The sequence below is a fragment of the Erinaceus europaeus genome, chromosome X, assembly GCF_950295315.1.
Source record: "Erinaceus europaeus chromosome X, mEriEur2.1, whole genome shotgun sequence".
Classification (NCBI taxonomy): domain Eukaryota; kingdom Metazoa; phylum Chordata; class Mammalia; order Eulipotyphla; family Erinaceidae; genus Erinaceus; species Erinaceus europaeus.
Genome location: NC_080185.1, coordinates 918,060 through 943,026, shown reverse-complemented (window position 1 = coordinate 943,026; position 24,967 = coordinate 918,060). Strand labels below are relative to the sequence as shown.

General features: G+C 56.1%; 1 protein-coding gene across 1 annotated transcript; it reads right to left on the bottom strand.

Moving 5' to 3' along the window:
- Positions 1 to 126: 126 nt before the first annotated feature.
- MPP1 (MAGUK p55 scaffold protein 1) lies at positions 127 to 24,933 on the bottom strand. Its single transcript, XM_016194837.2, has 12 exons — positions 24,761 to 24,933; positions 11,262 to 11,399; positions 10,530 to 10,608; positions 10,067 to 10,152; positions 8,501 to 8,569; positions 4,687 to 4,883; positions 4,138 to 4,244; positions 2,240 to 2,320; positions 1,888 to 1,968; positions 980 to 1,182; positions 792 to 869; positions 127 to 510 (listed from the first exon to the last, which is right to left on the bottom strand). Exons 1-12 carry the CDS (start codon positions 24,860 to 24,862, stop codon positions 334 to 336), a joined length of 1,398 nt encoding a protein of 465 aa, XP_016050323.1. The 5' UTR covers positions 24,863 to 24,933; the 3' UTR covers positions 127 to 333.
- Between the last annotated feature and the right edge of the window lie 34 nt (positions 24,934 to 24,967).

Below are 24,967 nucleotides of genomic sequence, written 5' to 3'. Positions count from 1 at the left end.
GGAACACACAGCCTGGGGTTCAGTGCAAACGCCCCAACTCACAAGGTGGCCGCTGTCCCCTGCTGGTGACCTGGGTCATCCAGCCAAGCTCAGTGTCCCCGTCCCCCCAGAAGGAAACCAGGCCCGGGCAGCTCAGCAAGGCTTTATTGCTTCGGAGGCTTTCCTAGAGCAGGCTACAGTCTGTCTGTCGGAGTCCCGGCAGAGGGGGAGGGAAGGAACCTGGCTTCAGAGGGGTGAGGGTCCCTCACTGCGTGGCCTCTGTTCCAGAGCCCTTTGAGTGGCTGACAGTGGGATGAGCAGGGAGGGAGGGTGGAGGACAGGCTGCGTGCTCGCTCAGTAGACCCAGGACACTGGCACCCACTGGGGGGAGCTGCACGCCTCCTCAAAGGCGGCCTGCAGCTGCCGCAGCGTCTCATCCACACCGTTGTTAACCAGTGAGAGGTCAAAGTAGTGCGCGTACTGGCTGCGGATGGCCTCGGAGTCCTTCTGCAGCTGCAGCAGTGCCTCCGTCTGCAAGGGAGAGACCCGGGTCTGCCGCTAACCTGCACCCACATCCTCACAGCAGCTCTGGGTGCTGATCACTCCAGAGCCGGCACCGCAGGCCGCTGTCCCTAGGGCACTGGGACATGCACCACTGGCCTACGGACCACGTGGTCTTGAAGGGGAAGGTGACACCCAGACAGGCCCAGTGGGGACCTAGGCAGAGCTGTGCCCACAGCCACGTGGAGCTGGGTCACGTGTCCCCAGGGGGTTTAAGGGAGCAGGTGACCCTCATCCCTGTCCCCACTTACCACCTGAGTGCCCTGGTCGGTCGGGGCGATGAAGACGATGAAAGGTGACAGCTCAGCTGTGCGGATGATCTTCAGGGTCTGGGGGGAGGGAGGGGCCGGTCAGTGGTGAAGGTGTGTGTGTGTGTCCTTCCCCCCCCACCCCCCGCACGCACATTTGGCTCTGCTGCGCACCGACTCCACCAGCCTACCTGGGGCTCAATGTCCAGGATGGCGATCTTGTCCTGCTTGTGAATCTGGTGCACCGAGTCGAATTTGGTGCCGAACATGTTGCCCTGGTAGCTGCCGAACTCCAGGAACTCATTGGCAGAGATGCTCCTGGTCATCTCCTCGGTGGAGATGAAGTGGTACTCCTTCCCGTCCTCCTCCCCCTTCTTGGGCGGCCGTGTGGTGTCTGCAGGAAGCCAGAGTGGCACTGGGCTCGCAGGCAGTGCGGGGAAAGCCCCCCACCCAGCTTGGGGTTCATTCTCCAGACCGAGCCCCTGCTGTGGCGGCTGGAGAACATCCTGTTCTGCAAGCCCACCCGCACTTGTGCCCACTTTAAGTTCGTAGTTGTGTGATTTCACTGCTTGTGGTCATTTTGGTTTTGGTTTTCGCTGAGCGAGGAGGGGGATGAGAAACAGCATTCATTACTGGGGCCAGGCAGTGGCGTACATCACAGCGCGGAAGGATCTGGGTTCAGGACCCTGGTCCCCATCTGCAGGGGGTGGAACAGGGCTGCAGGTCTCTTTATCTCCCTCTCAATTTCTCTGTCTCATTCTGATAATGTACAAAGTAAACAGCTTTACTCTGAACCACCAGGGTCACTTTACTCAGACACAGTGGAGAGACGCCACAGCAGTGGAGTTCCCCCATGTGGAGGTGAGTGTAAGACAGGCCCTACCTGCTGAGCTGTCTCTTAGTTAAAGTGCAATCTGGGGACCAGACCCCCCCCCCCCACACACACACACACACACACACGTACGTGCTGGAGATAAGAGCCAGGGGCGCTGAGTCTCCAGGCAGCCTGGGGCCTGCCCAGGCATCTGCTCACTGCACACCCTCACCAAACAGCCCACAGAGCAGAGAGGCCCTTTCCTCGGAAGCCGTTGCTACTCACATGGAGCGGGGTACATGAACTTCTCAGGGCTCTGACTGAGCAGGGCATTTTTGATGTGGCTGCGGCCCACGCCGCTGGCTCCTGGGAGGAGAGTGAGCTGAGCTGGGTGAAAGCCAGCCAAGGAGTCCCCCCCCCCCCCGCCCCGACACAGGATGGAGGGGTGACGGGCTGAGTGCCAGCAGAGGAACAGGCAGTGGGCAGTCAGCACAGGTTTCCTTGGGAGAAAGGCATGTGCCCCAGGAACGCTCTAGGCCCTCCAAGGAGCTGTTCCCACTGCGAGGCCAGGGCATATGAAGGCCCCAGTGGGTACCAGAAGGGTGGTGACAAGTCTGGGGCAAGACTGAGAGGGTACCTATCAGCACCAGGGTTTTCCTCTTGAACGCAGGGAGTCGGACTACTTCCTCGTAAGACACCACATCCAGCTGGTCAAAAACTAGAAGACAGCAGTGTCAGTTGGCTGAGAAGAGAGGCAGGCCAGCTGGGGCTGTACCCTTCCTTTCCCTTTCCCGCTGGCCAGGAGCACAGAGCCAGGTGGGACAACAGGCTAGCCTGCTTCCCGGGGGCCCACCCCCAACAGTGGAGCAGAGCGCAGTGTGGCTTCCTGGCGTCCGCCAGCCCGCTGGGCTGTACACCGCAGACCCGGCTGTGTCTCTGGGCTGCCTCTTCCAGGCTTAGCTAGAGCTGCGCCCGGGCCCGCCTGCTCCAGCCTGGACCTGGACTCCCTACTGCCGAACCTCAGCTGAGGGAGATAGCAAGCGGGCGCACTGCCACACCTGTGAGAAGGGCACCACGGGAAAGGGCAGGGTGGGGCTGGATGGTGCACCTGGTTGAGCGCGAGGCCCTGGTCCCCGCCTATAGGGTGAAAGCTTTGCGAGTGGTGAAGCAGGGCTGCAGGCCTCTCCCCCGTCTCCCCCTACCCTCTCAACTTCTGGCTGTCCTATCCAATAAATAGATAAAGATGGTAAAATTTGATTTAAAAAAATAGCCCATGTGGGAGAGAAGGGGCCCCTTAGCTGCTGTAGCCTCTGCGACCACCAGATCAGAGCATGGGAGGAGCCAGGGTGGTGGGGAGGCCTGCTGGGGAGGGAAATCACCCGCCAGGCCACTTTCTGGGAGCCTTGTGGGCCAAGCCCAGTGTAGCAGCCAGGTGGCGAAGGGCACCATCTGATCCCTCTCCCTTGCAGGTGAGTGAGAGGAAAATGGGACGGCAAACGTCTGGTCTGCCATGAACGCACTGGTGCCCAGAGGGAGGGGGTGCAGCGTGAAAATGTCTCAGCTGCTCAGTGGAAGATGGTGAGTGATGCTGCTGGGGACCCAGGCACAGATGTTGAGACTGAAAGCCGCAGGCCCCAAGCATACACAGATACACAGCAGGGAGCCGGAGGCCCCCCCCCCCAGCTGTGCAGGAGGGCTGCTGTTCAGTCCCCACCACAGTGTGAACGGGTCTGAGGTTCCATTGTATTCTCTGTCTTCTTAAGGCTGCCAGCAACAAGAATTCAGGTGCTGAGGCAGAAGTTCTGGTCGGTTACAGGTGTGCACCCCAAACAAGTGCCCACCGCAGGCTACTCTGGGGAAGGCTCAGCCAGCTGTCAGCGAAGCGCAAGTGTGCCCTTCGGGGGGGGGGGGGGGGGAGGGCGGGCTGGTCTGATTCTCTACGTATTTCACATTTCACGATGTTTCTACTGGGCTGCGGAGACAGCACAGTGGTTCTGCAAAGAGCCCTTCCTGCCTGAGGCACCAAAAGATCCCAGGTTCAATCCCTAGCCCACCATAAACCAGATGTGAGCAGGGCTCTGAAAATCAAAAAACAAAAAGATGTCTATGAATAGAGGGAGCCTCAGGGCATGGCTCTGCCACACGCAGTGCTGGGGACCAAACTCTTGACCCCTGCTTGGGAGCCCGATGTCTATAGTGTGCGTGTGTGCGTGTGTGGCCGAGGTCTTAGAAGTGTGTGATTTCACTGTTCCCAGAGTGACTAGTGCCATACCACCTCCCTCCCATGTGCAGGGGCTCGAACCAGGACCCTGGCATGAGCTAGCTCTCCGGCCCTGGCAGCGGTGGTCTGAGCGCCCTTCTGCACCCGTCCTGCACAGCGCAGAGCCTGAGCGAGTTCCATAGCTGAGCGGCCAGTGGAGCGAGGCCCTGACGCAAGGAAGGCTCAGGAAGGCCCGGCCTTTCTGTGCCGCAAGGGGAAGTGAGGAGGTGGCTTGGACTGCAGGGGCGGAGACTGGGGCGTGTGGCAGGGCTTACTGGAGCTGTGCTTGGCCAGGTACTTGTCCTTGTACTTCTTCTTCTTCCCGAAGGGACTGCAGCTTGGGGCCTCACTCGGAGCGGACTGAGCCGTGCTCGCCACCCGCCTGCAGGATAAGACCGACCAAGGCCTCCGTCCCTCCCGCCTTCTCCACATACCCACCCGGGAGCAGAGTGCTCCAGGAGGCTTGCCTGCAGTGAGGAGGGGCTGCGGCATCACCGATTCCAAATGCCCAGTGCCCCCTGGCCTTCATGATGCCCCCGCCCGAGCAGAAGAGGCCTGGTGCCTTTGGCCCCCTGCAGGACGCAGCTTTCCAGGAATTCCCCTCCAGTGGCGCTGCTGGGAGAAGTGTGGACTTCACACTCCTTAATGAGCACCACACTCCGTATCCCAGGGGGACTAGGCATCCCCTCTGCAAGCTGGGGCACCTCCCTGCCTGCCTGAGTGTGGTGGGCACTGCAGTGAGTCCTGGGGAGGCTGGAGCCCTGGACACAGGCCCACGTCTCGCCTGCCCACAGTGGTCCTGGCGCTGGTGCGCCTGCGCTTACCACTCCTGCAGCTCGGGAGAGGGCAGCAGACCCGCAGACTCCTTGGAGGAACCTTCCACCCGCCCTTGCCACCAGTTGCTATCATCCTTGTTGATGATCTGGATTATGTCACCAGTGACAAACTTCAGTCCCGCCTCCTTACAGGGGATCAGATTGTCCTTCCTGGGGTCGTAGTCAAACTGCGCTCTCATGAACATCTGAAAGACAGAGCACAGGCACTGCGGCAGCAGCCGAGGGTATCAAAGTGTTCTGGCACGTTGACGGAGCAGCAGGGGGACTGAGGAGAGACCTGCTGCTATGACAGGTTTTGCCGAGGGGTCAGCACTGAATGGAGGGCTTCCTGGGGCCGAGCACAAAGTTGAGGCTCCTGACATGCAGCTGTTTCCTGGACTAAAGCAGGAGCGAGCACCTAAGTGCTGACTTTCCGTTCTAGGTGGAAGTTTTTAAAGACAGGTGCGAAATGATGGCTGGACAATTAGTCTCGAGGGGCCGTCGACTCGGCATGTCAGCATGGAGGCGTCCAGGCCAAAGTGTCAAGAGACTGGAAGGAAGTCCACCAGACTCCAGTGCTGGCAGGTTAGCACTGAGAACAGAAAGGCCTGTCCAACAACAACATCAGTAACAACAACAATAACCACAACAAGGGCAACAAAAGGGAAAAAAATAGCCTCCGGGAACAGTGGATTCATGGTGTAGGCACTGAGCCCCAGCAATAACCCTGGAGGCAAAAAAAAAAAAAAAAGAACAGAAAGGCCTGGAGCAGAAGAGGGTCGTGGGGGGGGAGGGGGAGGTCAGTGAGGGTCCGAGAGGTTCTTGGCAGGCTCGGGAAAGCAATGGCCTTCAGCGAGTCTGACTGAAGAAACAGAGGAGACGCTTGTCCACCTGGATCAGTGAGACCCCAGAGAAACCAAGCACCCCAGGGGGTGACCGGGGACAGCTCCACACCGAGACGGTCGCCAGGTTCCTGCTTTGAGCCCGAGCCCGCCACCTCGGCGGAAACACGGGTGGGCTGCTGTCTTTCAGTCTCTCACTTTCTCAGGTCTTTCGGAGAAAAGTCGTGAAGCCCAGAGAAGACAAGACAATAACCACATTGGGGGCTGGGCGATGGTACACTTGGTAGAGCACCCATGTCACCATACTCAAGGACCTGGGTTCAAGCCCCTGGTCCCCACGTGCAGGGGCGAAACTTCACAAGTGGTGAAGCGCTGGTGCGCGTGTTTCTCTGTCTCCTACCTTATCGATTTATCTCTGTCTCATTGGGGGCGGGGGCTGCTTTGTTTTGGTTAGAGCCCTGCACAGCTCTGGCTTATGCTGGTGTGGGGGGTTAAGCCTGAGACTTTGGAGCCTCAGGCATGAGATCTATTTGCATAATCACTATGCTAACTACCCCCCATTTATATCTGTCTCTATGCAATGAATAGACTATGTAAAACTAAACGTATTGATGATAATAATACCTGGGCACTTGCTTATGTGTTCAGGACCTTGAACCTGTCATCAGAACCCTCCGACACACACACACTGGCCCCGATGGCTTGGACGCATGGGCCCCAACCATTATCAGAAAAACGAGGCACATCTCATCTCATGCCAACAGAATGTAGAGTGAGGTGGCACACTGCAGCCCATTCCCCAGCCCCACAGGAGAAGGGCACATACCCAGGCCCACAAGACAAAAGCCTCATACCCGGATTATACAGACAACTCTAAATCCAGAAAACATGTCTTGAACTGCTACTTTGCCAAAGAAGATGGCGGGCTGGGGAGACAGCACAGTGGTTCTGGAAAAGACTCTCCTGCCTGAGCCTTCAAGGTCCCAGGTTCAATCCCCAGCACCACCGTCAGCCAGAGCTCAGCAGGGTTCTGGTCTTTCTGTATCGCGCGTGCCCTCTCTCCTCATTAAAATGAAATAGTAAAAGAGAAGTGTTTCAAAGGCAGCTTAGCCTCATGTGTCCGCCGAGAAGTGCACCTCAAGTCACAGGTGGCAGTGCAGCACCCAGGGCAGAGGGGAGGACGCAGCCCTGACAACTGCCTGCTGTTGAGGTGGCATCTGGGTGATGGAGATGCCACAGTCTGCAGGTGGAAGCCCCGAGCTCCTGGCTCCCATTCACCCATTCACATGAGCAACGGATAAGGAGTCCTCTACTGTGAGAGCACAATGGTTCTGCAAACATATTCTCCCACCTACAGCACCAAAGGTCCCACCCAGGGTCAGTCCTCAGCACCAACATAAGCCGGAGCTGAGCAGGGCTCTGGGGAAAAACAATAATAAATAAGTAAATAAATAAATCCATCCTGCTTTATACTTGGGATTCCCACACTTGGCTGTAGTTTCGCCCACACGCACCAAAACTTTCTCTCTTTTTTAATATTTTATTTATTAATGAGAAAGGAGGAGAGAGAGAAAGAACCAGACATCACTCTGGTACATGTGCTGCTGGGGATCAAACTCAGGACCTCCTGCTTGAGAGTCCAGTGCTTTATCCACTGTGCCGTCTCCCGGACCACCAAAACTTCCTTATTTATTTATTTATTTATTTATTTATTTTTGCCTCCAGGGTTATCTCTGGGGCTTGGGGCTTGGTGCCTGCACTATGAAACCACTGCTCCTGGAGGCTAGTTTTTCCCTTTTGTTGCCCTTGTTGTTTATCATTGTTATTGTTATTGCTGTCATTGGATAGGACAAAGAGAAGTGGAGAGAGGAGGGGAAGATAGAGAGGGGGAGAGAAAGACACCTGCAGACCTGCTTCACTGCTTTTGAAGCCACCCCCTGCAGGTGGGGAGCCGAGGGCTCGAACCGGGATCCTGATGCCGGTCCTTGCGATTTACACCATGTGCACTTAACCCGCTGCGCTACTGCCTGGCCCCGTAAAACTTCCTTTTAACCCACACAAGGAAATGACACCATCATGAGTGACCTGCCATAGAAACTCCTGAGCATTTTCTGTGACAGTCGGTGAGCAGTGCTGACCTGGTGAATGGGTGGAAACACAGGGGCCTCTCTTTTTTTTTTTTTTTTGCCTCCAGGATTATCGCTGAGGCTCAGTGCCTGCACTAGGAATCCTGCCATTTTTTTTTTTATTGGATAGGATAGAGAGAAATTGGGAAAGGAGTGGGAGATAGAAAGGGAGAGAAAGATAGATACCTGCAGTCCTGCTTCATCGCTTGTGAAGCGACTCCCTTGCAGGTGGGGAGCTGGGAGCTGAAACCGGGATCCCTGAGCTTTGTACTACGTGCACTTAAGCCGGTGTGCTACCGTCCAGCGCCCCCCGCCCCCGCTTCTCTTTCTACCACCTCCTTTCTAGCACAGAAGTGTCTACGTTTTCAGTGTTCAGAGCTCTCTTGCTGTGGCACTATTAGTCACGGGGGCAGGGGACCATGCAGAACTATTTTGTTTGTTATCTGTCAATGTACTTAGTGAAAATTAGTGTCACACACATTTTGCATTACATTTATGTGGTGACTGGTAAGGCTGGGGCTCCTCCCTCCCCCGCCCCCTGCCACCAGGGTCATTGCTGGGGCTTGGTGTCTGCTTGAGGAGTCCACCACTCTTGATGGCCACATCCCCCCCCCTCCATTTTTTTAATTGTGAGGATAGAGAGAAACAAGAGGGAGGAGACGCTAAGGACAAAGAGACGCCTTACCGAAGACTTGCTTACCGCCTGTGAAGCGTCCCACCTCCTGGATCCTTGCACACGGTAATGTGTGTACCATCATCCAGCCCCAAGGCTGGGCATCTTTCTGTATTATGTTCAAGGCCCATTTGTAATTTTCCTTCTGCCCATATCACAACAAGGAAAAGGGCGCCACCTACCTGCAGTGCAGGGAGACGATTCTGCTGGTTGGGAATAACTTTGAGTGAGATCATTCCTTTGGTTTCTTTCTATTGCAAAAGAAAGGAGAGGGAAATTTGTATGATTTGGGGTTTCAAAGCACCACTTTCCCTCTGAAGCCTCTTCTGTCGTCCAAGTGACAACATGGACACACAGAATAATGAAGTTAATGGTTGTCCCTCTTGGTTCCTGCCTGCCTGAGCCCACAGAGTCCCAGAGAGGCTGCGATGCACCCTGCTGCTTACAGGCTGCGATCTTGGCTCGCAAATAAGCAGAAGTAGCGTGTGCGCCACAGGTCTGTCCGTCCGTCTCCGTCCCTCCCTCTGAGGCTGCCTTCACCTCCTCCTCTAACTGCACTCCGGGGTCAGACTTGTGTGAGAGACCACCATCATGCCTCCTCGTGCTTTCCGCTTGACTTTCATTGACAGGGGTCTACACCTGCTCGGGAGAGCTTCCGGTTCTACAGGGCTCAGTGTGCCCCCCACCCCTACTGCAGCAGACATGGGGACAGCTGGCCCTTCTTCCGCATGTACCTTCTGCTTTGTGCAGGCCCCTGTGAAGGTGCTCCCCTCGGATGACTTTCCCCAGGGTGAATGACACGCTCTGAGACTCACTCCTGAGTCGGTGCAGGGGTGGGGGCTGGTGGGGGGCTGTGGCTTCTGCGGTTTCTTCGACATGCTAACTTTTCCCATCTTTCACTTGTGGATGGAACCCAGGGGTGGGTCTCCTCAAGCTTTTCAACGTGTGACATGAGTCCCCAGCACCACATGCTAGAGTGTCACCCCTGTTGGACACGGACCAAGAAGCATCTGCGCCCGAGGGGGTTTCTGTGGCTGACAACCTGCATTCTGCTGTGTCTCAGGGCCTCTCTCTGGCGTGTGTGGAGGTCACGGAGGGTCTACGCCCCTGTGTGTCGAGGTCACGGCAATGGCAAGTGTTGTCGGAGCCCCTGGCGCTTGCCATCAGTGAACCCAAGACCCTGCGAGCTGGGTCTGCCTGCACTGCACTGGGCCTCCTTCCACATGCTGGAGCCACTGGCGGGCTCACAGATGCCAGGAAGCCCAGGCCCCTGCCACTTGGTCCTGACCAGAGGCAGGAGTCCGTGCGAGAGCTCTGGAGAGATGCCACTTGCTCTCCCAGCAGCACTGAGGCTGCGGGCACCTGGCACCACTCACTCCTCTCATCCCTGGCTCCGGCGATACATGCCTTCCCGAGTCGCCCTCTCCACCTCACCCTGCTAGGCACTCAGCTGAGTGCCTACAGTGCTTGCGCTCGGATGGGTCTCTGGGGCACACAGTCAGGGGCAGAGGAGGAGGAGATGGGAAGCCCAGAGCCGAGGGCCGGCGAGGGGGTGCGTCAGCCCTCATGACATGCCGCACGCGCACGCACGCAGAGTCCGGCTGGCCTGCCCCTCTCCCAGCGTTACCAAGTGTTGGTTCATGTGCACAACAGAACAAAGGGCCTTCGGTTAAAGCCCCTGGGGAGAACAGCCCCCGTCCAGACTGTGCAGATACAAGGGGAGCGTCGGCGACCCGGCAGAGACCCACCATTGCCTTCTGCAGCTGGTCCACCGAGTGGTTGGTCACGTTTGTGCCATTGATCTCCAGGATTTCGTCCCCCACATGCAGCGAGCCTGCCACGAGATGAGACATCAGGCTGCAAGAAGACACAGCTAAGCAGGAGCTGATGGTGTTGCTCAGGAAGCCCCAGAAAAGAAGCCCCGGTTAGAACACAGGACACACCGGCTTGACGGTACCCAGCCAGGTGAGGGAAGGGGCGGTCGGTTCAGCCGAAGGCCCTCATCCCTCCCAACCGCAGTGCTCTGACAGAGAAGAGCCTCGGGACACACATGGGCACTTCTTTCCCCGAGCTCAGCAGCCGATTCTCGGGCCACAAGTCACTCTTGACACACAAACCACACCTGCTCAGCTCAGACAGGATAGCTTCCTGCCACCCGCTACCGCCTGCTGCCTCCCGGCCACAGCAGTGCTGGGGGCCGAGCCAGCCTACCTTGCCGGTGGATCATGCCGCCGTGCAGAATGCGGGCCACTGTACATGACTGCTTTTCGTTCAGCTTCAGAGTGATGCCCTGAAAGACAGCAGCGGCACACTGACTGAGCCTCCTTCCTCGGCTCGTCCTGCTTTCTCCGGGGTGGTGCCAGGGAACGAGCGCAGGGCCTCAGACGGGGTGGTGCTGCCAACAGGTCTCCTGGCATGATATTCTCTTCTGTTTCTTGTTTTTAATGAATCTTATATTTATTTATTTACATTGGATGGGACAGAGAAAGTGAGAGGTGAGGGAGAGAGACAGAGAGATAGCTGCAGCCCAGTTTCATCACTCATGCAGCATCTCCCCTGTAGGAGGGGACACGGACTTGAACCTGAGTCCTTGTGCAGAGTAACACGTGTGTTCAGTTGGGTGTGCCGTCACCCAGCCCATGACTTTCCAGAGCGAGGCGAGCAGGAGAGACGGCCTTGCACCGATCCACCCCTCCATGGAAGCCCCCGCACTCTGTGCACTGTGCCCCTCTGTGGTGCTAGGGCTTGAACCCAGGACTTCACACATGGAAGGGCTCACATCTGCCACATGAGCCACCTCCCGGTTCCCTCAAGTTTTTCTGAGGTTTTGGGTCAGATGTCTTAGGCAGATTTTTCTCTAGCTAGGGTGGTCTACAGTATGGGGTGGGAAGATGAACAGACAGATGGACAGCAAGAGAGTAAAGCAGCAGGGTGGGGCGTTACCATAGGCTCCTCTGTGACCTTCTCAAACTGGATCAGCCGCACCTTGCGCACATCCTGGGCCTGGGCTGGGCTGTTCGGGCCGGCAGAGCCATTGGCATACATGTCCTCGCTGATGGCATTCAGCTGCTGTGACGCAGCCTGTGGGAAGAAACGACAGTCAGTCCACAGGCTTGACAGGTGGGCAGTGGGGGTAGCAGGCCGGTGTCCTCACTTGCCGGGGCCAAGCCGGCAGCGGCTGACATGCTCAGGGACTCTGGGAAGGAGCTGTGTGCCCCTCCAGCAGAGGACCCAGGTCACAGGGCTCTAGAGGTCACTCAGTCACCCTTCTCTTTTCTTTCTTTTTTAAAATATTTATTTCCTTTTGGTTGCCCTTGTTTTATTGTTGTCGTCATTGTTGGGTAGGACAGAGAGAAATGGAGAGAGGAGGGGGAGACAGAGAGGGGAAGAGAAAGACAGACACCTGCAGACCTGCTTCATTGCCTGTGAAGTGACCCCCCTGCAGGTGGGGAGCTGGGGGCTCAAACTGGGATCCTTGCGTGGGTCCTTGCGTTTTGTGCTATGCGCTTAACGCACCACTACCTGGCCCCTCACATTTTTTCATGAGAGACCAGAGTTGCACATGTGGTGCTGAAGATGGGACTCAGGGCCTCACTCCTGAGCCCTCTTTTCCTGGCCACCACACACATTTTTAGTCCTGTGAACTTTCACCTCCGACTCTTCTGAGAGCACAGCAAAGGTGTCATCTCCTGCACCACGAACACTGAGCCTAGTCCTCAGGCCACGCCCCGACGGCAGGCAGCGTCTCCATACTGTGCGGCACTCTGGATGGCCTGCCCCTCATGTGACACTGTGGAGGCTGGGTTTCCTCACGACCACTCTGTCACCCTTCACTCCTGCCAAGAAGCCAAGGGAGGAGGTGGGGTGCACTGCCCACACCAGCACTAAAAGCCTGTACTGGAGTACAGCCGTCACAGCGGGACAATGACTGATCCCCGGACACTGCTCTGCCCTGGGACACCCTTCCCTCTGTGGCCGCCTCCTCACCTGTCTGATCCACTCCTGTGGGAGTGGTCCAGGGCTTAGTGACACCACAGTCAGAAAGGCCAAGTAGAAAGTGCTAGATGTCGGGAGCTGGGCGGTAGCGCCGCGGGTTAAGCGCACATGGCGCGAAGCACAAGGACCGGCGGAAGGACCCCTGTTTGAGCCCCGGCTCCCCACCTGCAGGAGGGTCGCTTCACAGGCGGGGAAGCAGGTCTGTAGGCAGGGGAAGCAGGTCTGTAGGCGTCTATCTTTCACTCCCCCCCGTCTTCCCCTCCTCTCTCCATTTCTCCCTGTCTTATCCAACAACAATGACAGCAATAACAACAGTAACAATAATAAACAACAAGGGCAACAAAAAGGCAAACATAGCCTCCAGGAGCAGTGGATTCGTAGTGCAGGCACCGAGCCCCAGTGATAACCCTGGAGACAAAAAAAGAAAGAAAGAAAGAAAGAAAGAAAGGAAGAAAGAAAGAAAAAAAAGTGCTGGAAGTCACACCATCACAGACAGAATATCACATGAACTGGTCTGGCCAGCTGGAGGCTGAAGAGGCCTGAGTGTGGTTTATGAAGGGCCGCTTTGACCCTTGAGTGTGACCACTTGCGCCATTGGGGCTGGGGGGAGGGGTGATGGGAAGCTGCTGGGCTCTGGGAGGAGCGGCTTGGTGCCCCTCATGATTGAGTTACTCAGGAGGGCAGTGCTAAGAAGAGAAACTGAAGAGCCCCCCGACCTCATGGGACACAGGTCACATGTCATCTCAATTGTGACAGCCCTGGAATGCAGGAGTGTGTTCGGAAAGCTGGCTTCAGATACCCGGGAGCTCAGAGCCCGAGCACTGAGCTGAGCCCATGGTGCTGAGCTCACAGCATGCAGACATCAGGCCCGCGGGAAGTAAGCTCATCTTGGAGACGAAGGGACATGGAGGAAAGGAGCGCCACCATCAGCTCAGACAGAAAGCACCCGCTGGGGCCCACCTGCGCTACAGAAGCACATCAGAGGGCAGGGTGAGACAGCAAGGGGCTCTTCCAGGGGAGGGGCTGGGTGTGCGGTAGGTGTGGAGAGGGCAGGCCTACCCTTCCGGTAATATCCCGTGTGCGTGTGTCACTTCAGCCCAGGAATGCAGTGAGAAGGCAGTCAGCTCAGACAGGGACCCTCACAGAGCCTTGCAAGGGAAAGAGAGCATCTGACCAGGAACCCACCCCTTCGAAGCAACAGTCAGTCCCTTTGGGCTACTTCCTTGAACTCTGGCCTTCGGCATCGTCACCCGAAAATGAAAGCAGCAGCAGACGGACCCTGTAGGTTACTGGTGCCAGGGTGAACCGCTCATTCCCACCCTGTGTGAGTCTGCTGGTGGGAAGGCTGAAAGGCATGCTGATGCGCTGACATGCTCAGCATGGGGAACTCGCAAATCTCCATGTGGGCAGACGAGAGCCCGCGACTCCTCAGAGCTGCAAGGACAATGCTTGGCATTCTGGCTCCTGCATGACTAGGACTCGACTTCCAATTGGCAGCCTACAACCTTGGGAAACAGAAAGAAACCCAGAGGGAAAAGCAAAAAGCAAACAGCAGGAAGTCATCAGGGACAAGAGTGTCTAATAACACGCTGGCAGCCTGCGAGGAGCTGGAGGAACCGTCTCGGTCCCGGTCCCGGTCCCGGTCCCAGCACAGCAGAGTGGAGGCAGTGAAGGCGGGAAGGTGCAAGGAAGCTGACGGAGAGTCCAGAACAGAGAAGTGAGAGGGGCCTGGCTGAGAGCCACTCAGGAAAGCTGTGTCAGCTCCACTTTCAAGAGAGAAGAAGGGAGGGGCCAGGCCCTCAGACTTCTGTTCCTGTCTCTTAGGCCAGAACTGTAGAGAGAACCTGACCACACCGGTGGCCAGAGTCCGCTGAGAGAGGACTGGGCCCCCAGCCATCCCTACAACCACCCCCAACAGGGGTGAGAAGGGACAGCTTCCAGCTGCAGTGGCTGCCACTGCCCTCACACTGGACAGATGGCCATGACGAGGGTCAGTGATGCCACCAAGGGGACAGACACAGAGGAGGGCTCGCCGATGGTGCCACTTGACGCAGTGGGGTGTCCACAGGCCAACACACAAAGGAACCAGCGTGGGGCTCACAGCTCTCAGGGGAGCCGGCAAGGTAGAAGCTGCAAGCACTTTGGTTTGCTCAGTCACAACCAGGAGAAGCCACCCTCTCTCCAGTGGTAGAGAGGCTGGAAGGCGGGCCAGGGCTACAGAGCAAGGTCCCCACACATGGGCGTACACCACCCCCAGAACTGCAGCCTGGCATGGGGGGCAAGTGTCAGGGACTGCGTCCCCTGCCCTTAGTACCCATAAGGGACTTCGGTCATTTCACCCATGTAGGTCCCATGAAAGCAACTTCCCTTTTCAGAGCACATGCCGGACAGAGAGGCGCTGTTCCCTGCATCCTTAAAGCGATTCCGAAAAGGAAGAGAACAGGACATAGTCCACACTGTCCAGAAACCGCCAACGTAGTCAAGGCTATGTGGTGGAGGCACATGGATCAGGGAACAGGAGATGACCCAGACACCACTGCCCAGCTGACTGGTGAGCACACAAACACAGTTCAGTGGGGGCGAGGCGGCTGTCTCCCCAAGGGGTGAGCAGTGGTGGGACAGGAAGAAGCAAAGGCAGAACTGCAGGCCTAAGCCTTACTCCTTACAACAGCACCGTGGCCTGAAATGTAAAGTATAAGACTACAGAACCCCTCAGAAAGAGAACAGGAGACAAGTGTCAGCTTTAGGGCCAGACGCCCAAAACAGGACCCACGCAGAGGAAAATTGATGAACTTAAAGACTAAAGAAAATCAAAGCCTCAGGAGATCATCTGGGGCCGCAACAAGACAGGACTAGAACGACTTCAGGAAGCCACCAAATCACCGGTGAGTGCAAACACGTGTGGCTCGTGGACAGAGAGTCTGGTTCACCAACAAAAAGATGGCTGAAGGGAGGAGAGGACTCCCCTAAACTCACCAAATGCAACTGTGAGTCTCCATTGCTACTGCCCTGAGAAGCTGCAGCAGCAGGGGGGAGGCCCTGTGCTGACACCAGGGAACAGAGAACTAACCAGGAAACCCAGGAGAAGATCTACACCTCAGTGGCCTAGCAGTGGGGCTGTGAGAGTCTCTTTGCCTAACCACTGGATGATATCTGCCACACCCTACTTTATCTCTTGGCCAGGAGTCAGTGATTAAGCTAAGAAGCCTACTTATTGATTAAATGCCCTCAGGCTCCCATAGCCTACAGGGAAGAGAAAGAATAAGAGAGGCTTTTAAGTCACTGAGCTCCAACTCAGGGATTAAAATACTATGGAAACAACTGTCAATTTCCACAACTGTGAACCCATTAATTAACTTACTTAGACGTCAATCCACACAAGAGTGATCAGCAAATTGAAAAGTACTGAGAGAGGGAGCTCATAACATACTATATAAAATGGTTAAACAAATAAGAAGAAATACTGGTGAAATGAACCAGGACAAGAGTCCAGCTAAGAGACCCCCAAAGGTTGAAGCACACAAAATAATGAGGTCAACATCCAAAGACTAGTTAAGGAAATAATCACAGGAGTGAGTAAAGAGTTTGAAAGAATTGTCATCAGAAATGCAGAAACAAGAAATGAGACTCTGGAAGAAAACGCTACTTATCTCAAGGTTATTAGAGAGCTGAAAGCTGAAATAGCCGAGCTAAGATCACAACTAGCTGGACAAGCTAAAACAGTATCAGAACAGGGTAACAAAATAGATGGACCCCAGAAAACAGTAGAAGGGAGAGAGAATAGAATGAATGGGGCTGAAGACAGAATTAGCAAGATCAAGGATGAATTAGAGACATCTCAAAAAGAGATTAAGAGACACTGAAAACAACAACAGAGACCTATGGGATGCCTTCGAAAGAAATAATATACACATTCCTGGCTTACCAGAGGAAGAAAGAGAGGGAGGGGAAGAAAGCATTCTTCAGGGCATAGTAGCTGAGAACTTCTCTAGTCTACACAACATCAAAGACATAAAGGTTCAAGAAGCCCAGAGGGTTCCAAACAAAATTAACCCAGATTTAAAGACACCAAGACACAGCCTATTTAGAATGGAAAGGAATAAGGATAATGAAAGGATCCTCAAGGCTGCAAGAGAAAAACAAAGAGTCACCTACAGAAGAAAACTCGTAAGATTAGCAGCAGACTTCTCCACACAAACACTACAGGCCAGAAGAGAATGGCAAGATATCTATCGAGTGCTCAATGAGAAAGGCTTTCAACCAGGATGGCTGTATCCTGCTAGACTGTCATTCAGACTAGATGGAGGCATCAAAACCTTCTCAGACAAGCAACAGTTGAAGGAAATAACCATCACCAAGCCTGCCCTGAAAGAAGTTCTGAAAGGTCTCCTATAAACAGTCAGATAAGTATAAATAGGCCATATATCAGAACACTCCAAAAATCTACAAGAATGGCATTAAAATATCTTCAGTCTTTGGTATCAATAAATGTCAATGGCCCGAATCCACCTATTAAAAGGCACAGAGTAGGAAGATGGATCAGAAAATACAACCCAACCATATGCTGTCTACAGGAAACCCACCTAACTCCACAAGACAAACACAGACTCAAAGTGAAAGGATGGAAAACTGTCATACAAGCCAATGGCCCACAAAAAAGGGCAGGAACAGCTATTCTCATACCTGACACGATAGACTTTAAAATAGATAAGATTAGAAAAGATAGGGATGGACACTACTTAATGCTCAGAGGATCAGTCAATCAAGAGGACTTAACAATTATTAACATCTATGCACCCAATGAGAAGCCATCTAAATACATCAAACATCTACTGAAAAAGCTACAGCAATATATTCACAGCAACAAAGTCATAGTAGGGGACTGAACCACTATGTTTCACCCCCACAAAAAAAAGAAAGAAAGAAAGAAAGAAAAAAGAAATCAAAGCCTTGGGCTGAGAGTCTTCTGCAAACACCTTTCATGGGGAGATGAGAAATTGTCAACAACTGTACTACAAATCCCTATAAAATGATGGGGAATTTTTTATTTATTTAAAATTTTTATTTATTTATTTCTGAGGATAGGAGATAAAGAACCAGACATCACTCTGGTACATATGTTGCCAGGGATTGAACTCAGGAGTTCATGCTTAAGAGTCTAGTGCTTTATCCACTGCACAACCTCCCGAACCACTATTTATTTTTAAGTAAATATTTATTTATTTATTTATTTATTTATTTATTTATTTATTTATTGGATAGAGAAAGCCAGAAAAGGGAAGAGGGAGAGAGAGAGAGAGAGAGAGAGAGAAAGAGAGAGAAAGAAACAGAGAGACACTTGCAGCCCTGCTTTACTACTCACAAAGCTATCTCCCTGCAGGGGGGACTACGGACTTTAACCCGGGGCCTTGCTCATGTAACGTGTGCTCAGTCAGGTGTGCCACCACCTAGCCCCGTGGGGGAAAATTTAACATTAGAACCTCTTGCTGTGTGATGAAGAGAAAAGCTAGAGTGGGGGGGCAGGTGGTGGCACACCTTGTTGAGTGCACATGTGACAATGCACAAGGACCCTGATTTGAGCCCCCGGTCCCCACCTGCAAGAGGAAAGCTTTGCAAGTGGTGAAACAGTGCTGCAGGGGTCTCTCTCTTTCCTCCTCTATCACTCCCTACCCTCTCAATTTCTGGATATTTCTATCAAATACATAAATATAATAAAAACATTTTTTTAAAAAAATAGGAAAGGGGGAGTCGGGTGTTAGTGCAGCGGGTTAAGCGCACATGGTACAAAGCGCAAGGACCAGCCTAAGGATCCCGGTTTGAGCCCCCAGTTCCCCACCTGCAGGGGAGTCGCTTCACAGGCAGTGAAGCAGGTCTGCAGGTGTCTATCTTTCTCTCCCCCCCTGTCTTCCTCTCCTCTCTCCATTTCTCTCTGTCTTATCCAACAACGACGGCATCAGTGACAATAACAATAATAACTACAATAAAACAAGGGCAACAAAAGGGAATAAATAAATTAAAAAATAGGAAAGGGAAGAAAGCTACAGCAGTGGGTAGACAGCATAATGGTTCTGCAAAGAGACTCTCAGGCCTGAGGCTTTGAAGTCCCAGATTCAATCCCCTGCACCACCATCAACCAGAGCTGAGCAGTGCTCTCGTAAAACAAACAAAAGACAAACAAACAAAAAACAGAGAGAGAGAGAGAGAGAGAGGAGGTGTGGACGAAGAGAGAGAGAGAGAGAGAAGGTGTGGACAAAGCAGTGTGTCATTTCCAAGAGTACGTGAAGAATGCCCAATCCGGTGAGCAAATAGGCAGGGGATATGCAGAGCAGCCCGCTAACGGGTGCGTGAGGCTCTGGCCAGCTGTTCCACAAGACTCTTCATCTGGGAGCGGAGTGGTGAACCAGAACCAGAGAATCACGAGAATCACGAGGCTTGGTAACGAGGACTGGGGGAAGGTCCTCGAGAAGCAGACGCTGCTTAGGATGGGTGTGGAGACAGTGAGATGCCTGGCCACATTCCGGGATGGCCAGGTCAGAGGTCAGGGTGCACAGCTAACAGACAGTCTCTCAAAGCACTGCCCACAGTGATCTGGGACCCTGGGGCACAAGTCAGAAGCCAGGAGCTCCTGGACTCGAGGTCACATGTCTGTGCCTCTAGAGTCAAGAAAACCCGCAGCGAGGCCTATGGTGTCTGCATGTCCTCACCACATGCATCTCGTCTGTGTGGGTCAAGTGAGGAATTCACGGGGCACTAACCGTAGAACTGCTGTGAAACACAGTGGCTCGGAAACAAAACAGAAAGGAAGATGCTGAGTTCCAATCTCAACACTCTTGAGGCATGAAATACCAGGGCTTGGCTGGACCCTGCCTTCTCACAGCGAGTACGGGGCTGGGGAGCTGGAACCCAGGCAAGATCTGTGGGTGTGGTGGTCATACCACCTTCCCTCTCAGCAAACTTGCCAGCGAGCAGGTGGCCATAAAGCTGGGTGAGTGGGCCACACCGGTTTATTATGGGCTGTAATGCAGCCTCGATAAGGCCTTCTGAAGGCCCACCTGTGTCCTGTGTCCACAGGCGCAGTGTGTCCCCATGTAATATCCTCAACAGGGACTAAGTGGAAAGTCCACTGAACACAAAACGACCTTTGGAAGGGAGACGTCTATGTGCCAGTGGACCTAGGACACACTGACAGGCTGGCTCCTCACATCCTTCCTTTTCAGCCTTGTTACAAAGGGACTTTTAGCATGCCAGCCTTTTAAATCTGAACTCAGCAATGCTCACCGGAGCGCAGTCCGCCCAGAAAAGGTGACGAGTTGCCATCCTGAAGGCTGGACTCTGAAATGCACTTATCCAGCAGGATGCCTGTCGCCTTCCGGACGACTAGGCCCCTACTGCGGCCACCCACACGCAGCACGTGATGATAAGAAGAGACTGAGCTTGCAGGAGTGTAAGGCTTCCCCAAGGCACCGTGTTCCTGGCACACTCTGCCCTCCTCTTGAGCCCTCTGCAGGCCCAGACTACTCAGAAAGGGGGCACTGGCCAGCCTCTCTCTGACCACCCCCCAGAATCCGGCTTCTCCCACTGGCCATTGCCCTCCAGCGACTCGTGACTGGGGGAACTGAGGGTCACCCCTTCACGGAACAGACCACATGGGAGAGGGCCGGTGCAACCTCTCACCACCCAGCACCGAGAGTATGTGTGCTTCATGCTCGAAGTGCTCAGGAAACCCAGCCCAAGGTTGTGAGCTTTCTTCAGAATGAGCAGGTGGCCTTGGGAATGGGGCAGAAGGCCAGCAGGCCACAGGGAGTCCTGAGGCCAACACACAGAGGAGCCTGCTCTACTGGGGGAGGCAAAGACAGACGCTGGGACGCAGACACGCATTCTGCCTGCCAGTTATTCCCAGTCTTGCGGTGACACAGCTCGCCCAGACTGTGCTTGAGAAGGAGGTGGCTCGGCAGCGGGGGCACACAGGCCTTGCCAGGAGGACCCAGGTTCGATCCCCGATGCCACATGTGCTCGTTCTCATCAGTCACTCCATCTAAACCCTGTCTTGACTCAGGCTTCCCTGCCTTGCTGGCTGTCCCCCCTCCCGTGCAGCCCCGCAGTTGCCCACCTGGCCCTGGGTGCTGCTCCATTTGCACTGACTGCCGGTGTGGTGTCTACACCCACAAAGGCAGACTGCTTGGCTCACTCATGGACCCGGGCGGCTCGCAGTGAGCCTTCTCCCCACCCCTCAAGGTGTGAAAGCTGCACCTCTGGGTCCGAGTGCCCACCGTGGCCACGGAGCGAGCAGCTGAGGGCAGCGCTGGGAGTTGAGGTCAAAGGCAGCAGAGCACACCTGCAGGGCACCCAGGAGCAGGGGCTCCTAGGCTGGGTACAGAGAAAGGAACCAACAGCGGCCAGTGGCCTTTAATCCCACCAACGGCTGGAGTGGCCACACCCAGCTCTGAAAACCCTTCAGAGGAAACATCTGCAGCAGGTTCAAAGGGCAGAAGCAGCTGCTCGAAGGAAGTCGGGATCAGAACAGAGACAGAAAAGCAAACTTGGCAGAAGGGGTGCTCAGCAGGGCAGCTGAAGAGGGCTTTCTCCCTCAGACAATGGGATTAAGAGTGACAGTGAGCTAGGGAAGAACAAACATTTGTTCAGCCTGCTGTTGGGCTCTGGGCCAACTGCCTCCACAGGGAGACTTAGGAAAAGGCCGGGCCACAAAGCCCAGGCACGGAGGGCGGCCCGGGAGCCCTGGGGTCAGGGGCGTGGGCAGACACACCAACTCTCTGTGGGGTGGGACTCTCCAGCCCTCCGGAGAAAGATGAGAGGAACTGTGAGTAAAACAGCACTTGGAGGCACCAGAGAGTGCTCAGCGCCCCAAGCTTTCCAGCAGGCCTATCACCACCATGACCGGGCTACAGGCCCAGTCTCCACAGAGCCCGTGCCAACCGCTCCACTTGCCCAAGGCAGCACACACAGGCACAGGCCTCTCCTCCCACGAAGCAGGACACCTGCATCCGCGCTGTGGTCAGGGCTCCACCATAGTTCTGTCACCCACACGGGACTCACACTTCACCTATCAACAGGGCGACGGTGACAAGGAAGCCCGGGTGAGGATAGGGACAGGGCGTCTCTGAGGGCTCAGGGAGAGAGCACAGGCACATGCCTTGCAGAGGCAGCCCTCACATTTGAGGGTCGGGTCGTGGGGATGCCGGGAACTGAGCCCACCTGTGTCCCACCCTCTAGACACACACACCGGGAGGGCCAGCTCTGTGTGAGCCACTGCCCTCCCAACAGGGCCCCTCTGGTGAGAACTATGAGGTCGCCTGGGGTGGAAGGTCAGTACACCACTTACAAAGTCACCCTTGCGGTGGGCAGATGGCCAGGGTGAGGGGTGGTGCTGGCCACTCGAAGGGCTCCAAAGGGCTCCAGAGAAGACTGACCACCCGAAGGGTGTGGGCAGCCCAAGCAGCCCGTCTCCTGCTTTGCCAGGTCAGCCTTTCTCCTGTCCCGCCCCCGGGTCACTTCCCCTCGCCCAGCGCTTTGGAAAGTCATTCCCAGAAGTCACTGCGCGGAAGCTAGGGGAAAGTGGCTACACGACAGACTCAGGGACTCTGTTCTTCTGGCCCTGGGAACATTAGGCAATATGCAGACATCTTTGAGCGCTACAAGGGAGACAGAGTTGGTTACTGTTCACCAAGAATGATCAGGCTCTAGTGTCCACAGTGCCGGACCACAAGAACGTGTGTGAGGAAGGGTCACTGAGCTGCCTACACCCTGAACTCTGCAGCCTGCAATGGCGGGGGGGTTGGGTGTGGGGAGGGGACTAAAGAATCCGACAAGCCCTCAGTACCTTCTCCCCTCCATCTGAAAAGAAAGACTGAAAGGGGAAAGTCCTCCCTCCAGCCAAGCAACCACATCCAAGATGTGGCAAGGAGCCTGGCCTTGGGTGCTACTCACTGGCACACCCCCCAGCCACTCCGTGCCCCCAGGCAGAACCCATCACCTGAGCTACGTGAGTGCTGAGATCTTATCTTTTTTTTTTTTTTTTATCTTTTTCCTCCTCCAGGGTTATTGCTGGACTCGGTGCCTGCACCATGAATCCACCGCTCCTGGAGGCCATTTTTTCCCCCTTTCGTTGCCCTTGCTGTAGCTTCGTTGTGGTTATTATTATTGCCCTTGTTGATGCAATTCGTTGTTGGATAGGACAGAGAGAAATCGAGAGAGGAGGGGAAGACAGAGAAGGGGAGAGAAAGACAGACACCTGCAGACAAGCTTCACCGCCTGTGAAGCGACTCCCCTGCAGGTGGGGAGCCGGGGGCTCGAACCGGGATCCTTACGCTGGTCCCTGCACTTTGCGCCACATGCGCTTAACCCACTGCGCCACCGCCCGACCCCCGAGTGCTGAGATCTTAATGAAGAGTCAGGGATCCCCAGCTCTCCCCTCGGGCCCAGGCAGCTAGTGAAGAAGCCAGAGAGCGCAGGAGGGGCTAAGGCTGGGGGCACACAGGCAGGGCAGCAGGATGTCCACAGAGTGACCTTCGAGGCCATGTGCAGGGCTGATGTCTTGGGCATTCACACAGAAAGCGAGCCCTGGGGGCTAGGTGGTGGCACACCAGGTTAAGCACACATAGTACGAAGCTCAAGGGCCCACGCAGGGATCCAGGCTCTCCACCTGCAGGGGGTCACTTTTCAAGTGGTGAGGCAGGTCTGTAGGTGTGTGTCTTTCTCCCTCTCTATCTCCCAATCCCCTCTCAATTTCTCTCTGTCCTAATTAAAAAAAAATGGGGGAAATGGTTGCCAGTGGATTCATAGCGCTAGCACCGAGCCCCGGTGATAACCCTGGAGGCAAAAAAAAAAAAAAAAAAAGAAAGAAAGAAAGAAAAGAAAAGAAGCCAGCCTGCCCCTGAAGTGACCTCAAGCTACCTCAGAGCACCTCCGGCGGCACCCCCGGTCCTAGAAGTAGGTGGCAGGGGCCGAGGGCGGTCTCTCACACAGACTTCGCTCAGCCTCTCAGGGCTGCGGCTCTTGGTAACTGATGCTGAGGAATTACGCGCAGTCCGACACCTGGCCCCAACCGACAGGTAACAAGGTGCATGGCACGGCCACGGTGTTGGATCTGCGCCTCTTTTTTCCCTCTTTTTTTCCCCTAAGAGTGTCTCGAACAGGCAGAATGGCAGCACCAGAAAGCAGGCCAGTCTCCACAGCGACTTCCAGGGCTGGGAGGGGTGCCAGGCGACTTTCTGAATGCAGCTAGTGCTCCAGTCCCTGTGATGGGCACACACAGCATGCCTGTCAGTCAAGCCTCGTCACACGGCACAACTCGGTGTGCAAAGTGCCCTGTGTGCTAGCTGGACCTGGTCAAGTTGCCAAGAAATCGAATAACGAGGTGCTGCGAGAAGGCGGAGGTTCCGCCCGTTGGGGCCGAGAAGACCACAGGCAAGAGAACCCAGCAGGCGGCTGCGAGCCAGGGCGTTTGATGGCCCACGTCCCTGCCCGCTGCCGGCCAGCGGGTGAGCTCTGGCTGTCTGGGAGGCCTGCGCTCTTATGAAGCTTCACACCGAGACTCTGCTGACCTGCACTAGGAGGGCCAGGGGCGCGTGGACCCGCGCGCAGGGTGCGGCTGGGAGGAGATCACTTGGCCCTGCGCTCAGTGCAGCCACTCCGAGTCTGCAGCCAGAAGCGGAGCCGGCCTGCCGTCGGAGGTGACCCGGGGAATGGCACCGCTGCCCGTTCGCTGTGCCAAGCGGGCGCACGGCAGCGTCCTCGTGTGAAGGCGGAAGCTCGCGCTCCAGGGTCCACGTCTCGGCTCTCGGAGACTCTGTCAGGACCCGGCTCTGGGCTCCGTTCTCAGGAGCCCAGGGAGCAGGTGGAGCGGGCCACAGCCCGCCGCCCGGGGACGCGGGGCTCCTCTCTGGGAGGAGAGGCTGGGCCAGGGCCGCTTGAGGCCGGCCGGCACTGCGCAGGGGCAGCCCTGGGGTGCGGTGGTCAGCGCGCGCGGTGGCTGCTGTGCCTCGCCCGTGCCCGCCGCCCGCAGGCTTCCACCACCGCCGTGGGGAGGGGAGGGGAGGGGAGGGGGGAGGGGAGGCGAGGCGGACGTGGGGTCAGGAGGGGCTCTCTGGGCCGCCGGGACCGCGCCGGGCCGCTCGCGGCTGTCATCAGCCGTGCACCGCACCCGGGGGCGGGGGTGCGGGACGGGGCCCCGGGATTCGCTGCTCCGCACCCAGAGCCCGGGCGGCCCGGCGGGCTCACTCGGTGCCGGCCTGTACGCCGGGGTGGCGGGAAGCCCGCCGGCTCCTTCCCGCGGCCCAGGGCCGCCCGCAGCCCGACTGCTCGTCCGGCCCCCACGTCTTTCGGTTCCGTCCCCCGTCCGGTCCCGTCCCGTCCCGTCCCCAGGACTCTGCGTCCGTCGGCCTCGGCCCGCGCTCCTCCCGGCCGCCCGGCCGCCCCGCCCGGCTCACCTCGGGCCGGCTGCGCCTCTGCAGCAAGTGCTCCAGGTACAGGTCGGACAGCGCCGAGCGCATGCCGGCCCCGCCGTCGCCCTCGCTCGTCTTCAGCGTCATGGGCGCGGGGACCCTCCGCCGAGCGGGCGCGCCGGGCAGGGCCTGTGGGCGGCGAGCGGCGAGCGGCGAGCGGCGGAGGCGGCGGCGGAGGTGGCGGCGGCGGCG

Excerpts from the sequence above, each read along its gene's own strand:
- MPP1 (XM_016194837.2), bottom strand. The coding sequence starts at position 24,862 with ATGACGCTGAAGACGAGCGAGGGCGACGGCGGGGCCGGCATGCGCTCG. Across the intron at positions 1,969-2,239 it reads GAAAACCCTGGTGCTGATAG|GAGCCAGCGGCGTGGGCCGC; the intron begins GTACCCTCTCAG and ends CTCTCCTCCCAG. Across the intron at positions 1,183-1,887 it reads GTTCATGTACCCCGCTCCAT|ACACCACACGGCCGCCCAAG; the intron begins GTGAGTAGCAAC and ends GGCTTCCTGCAG.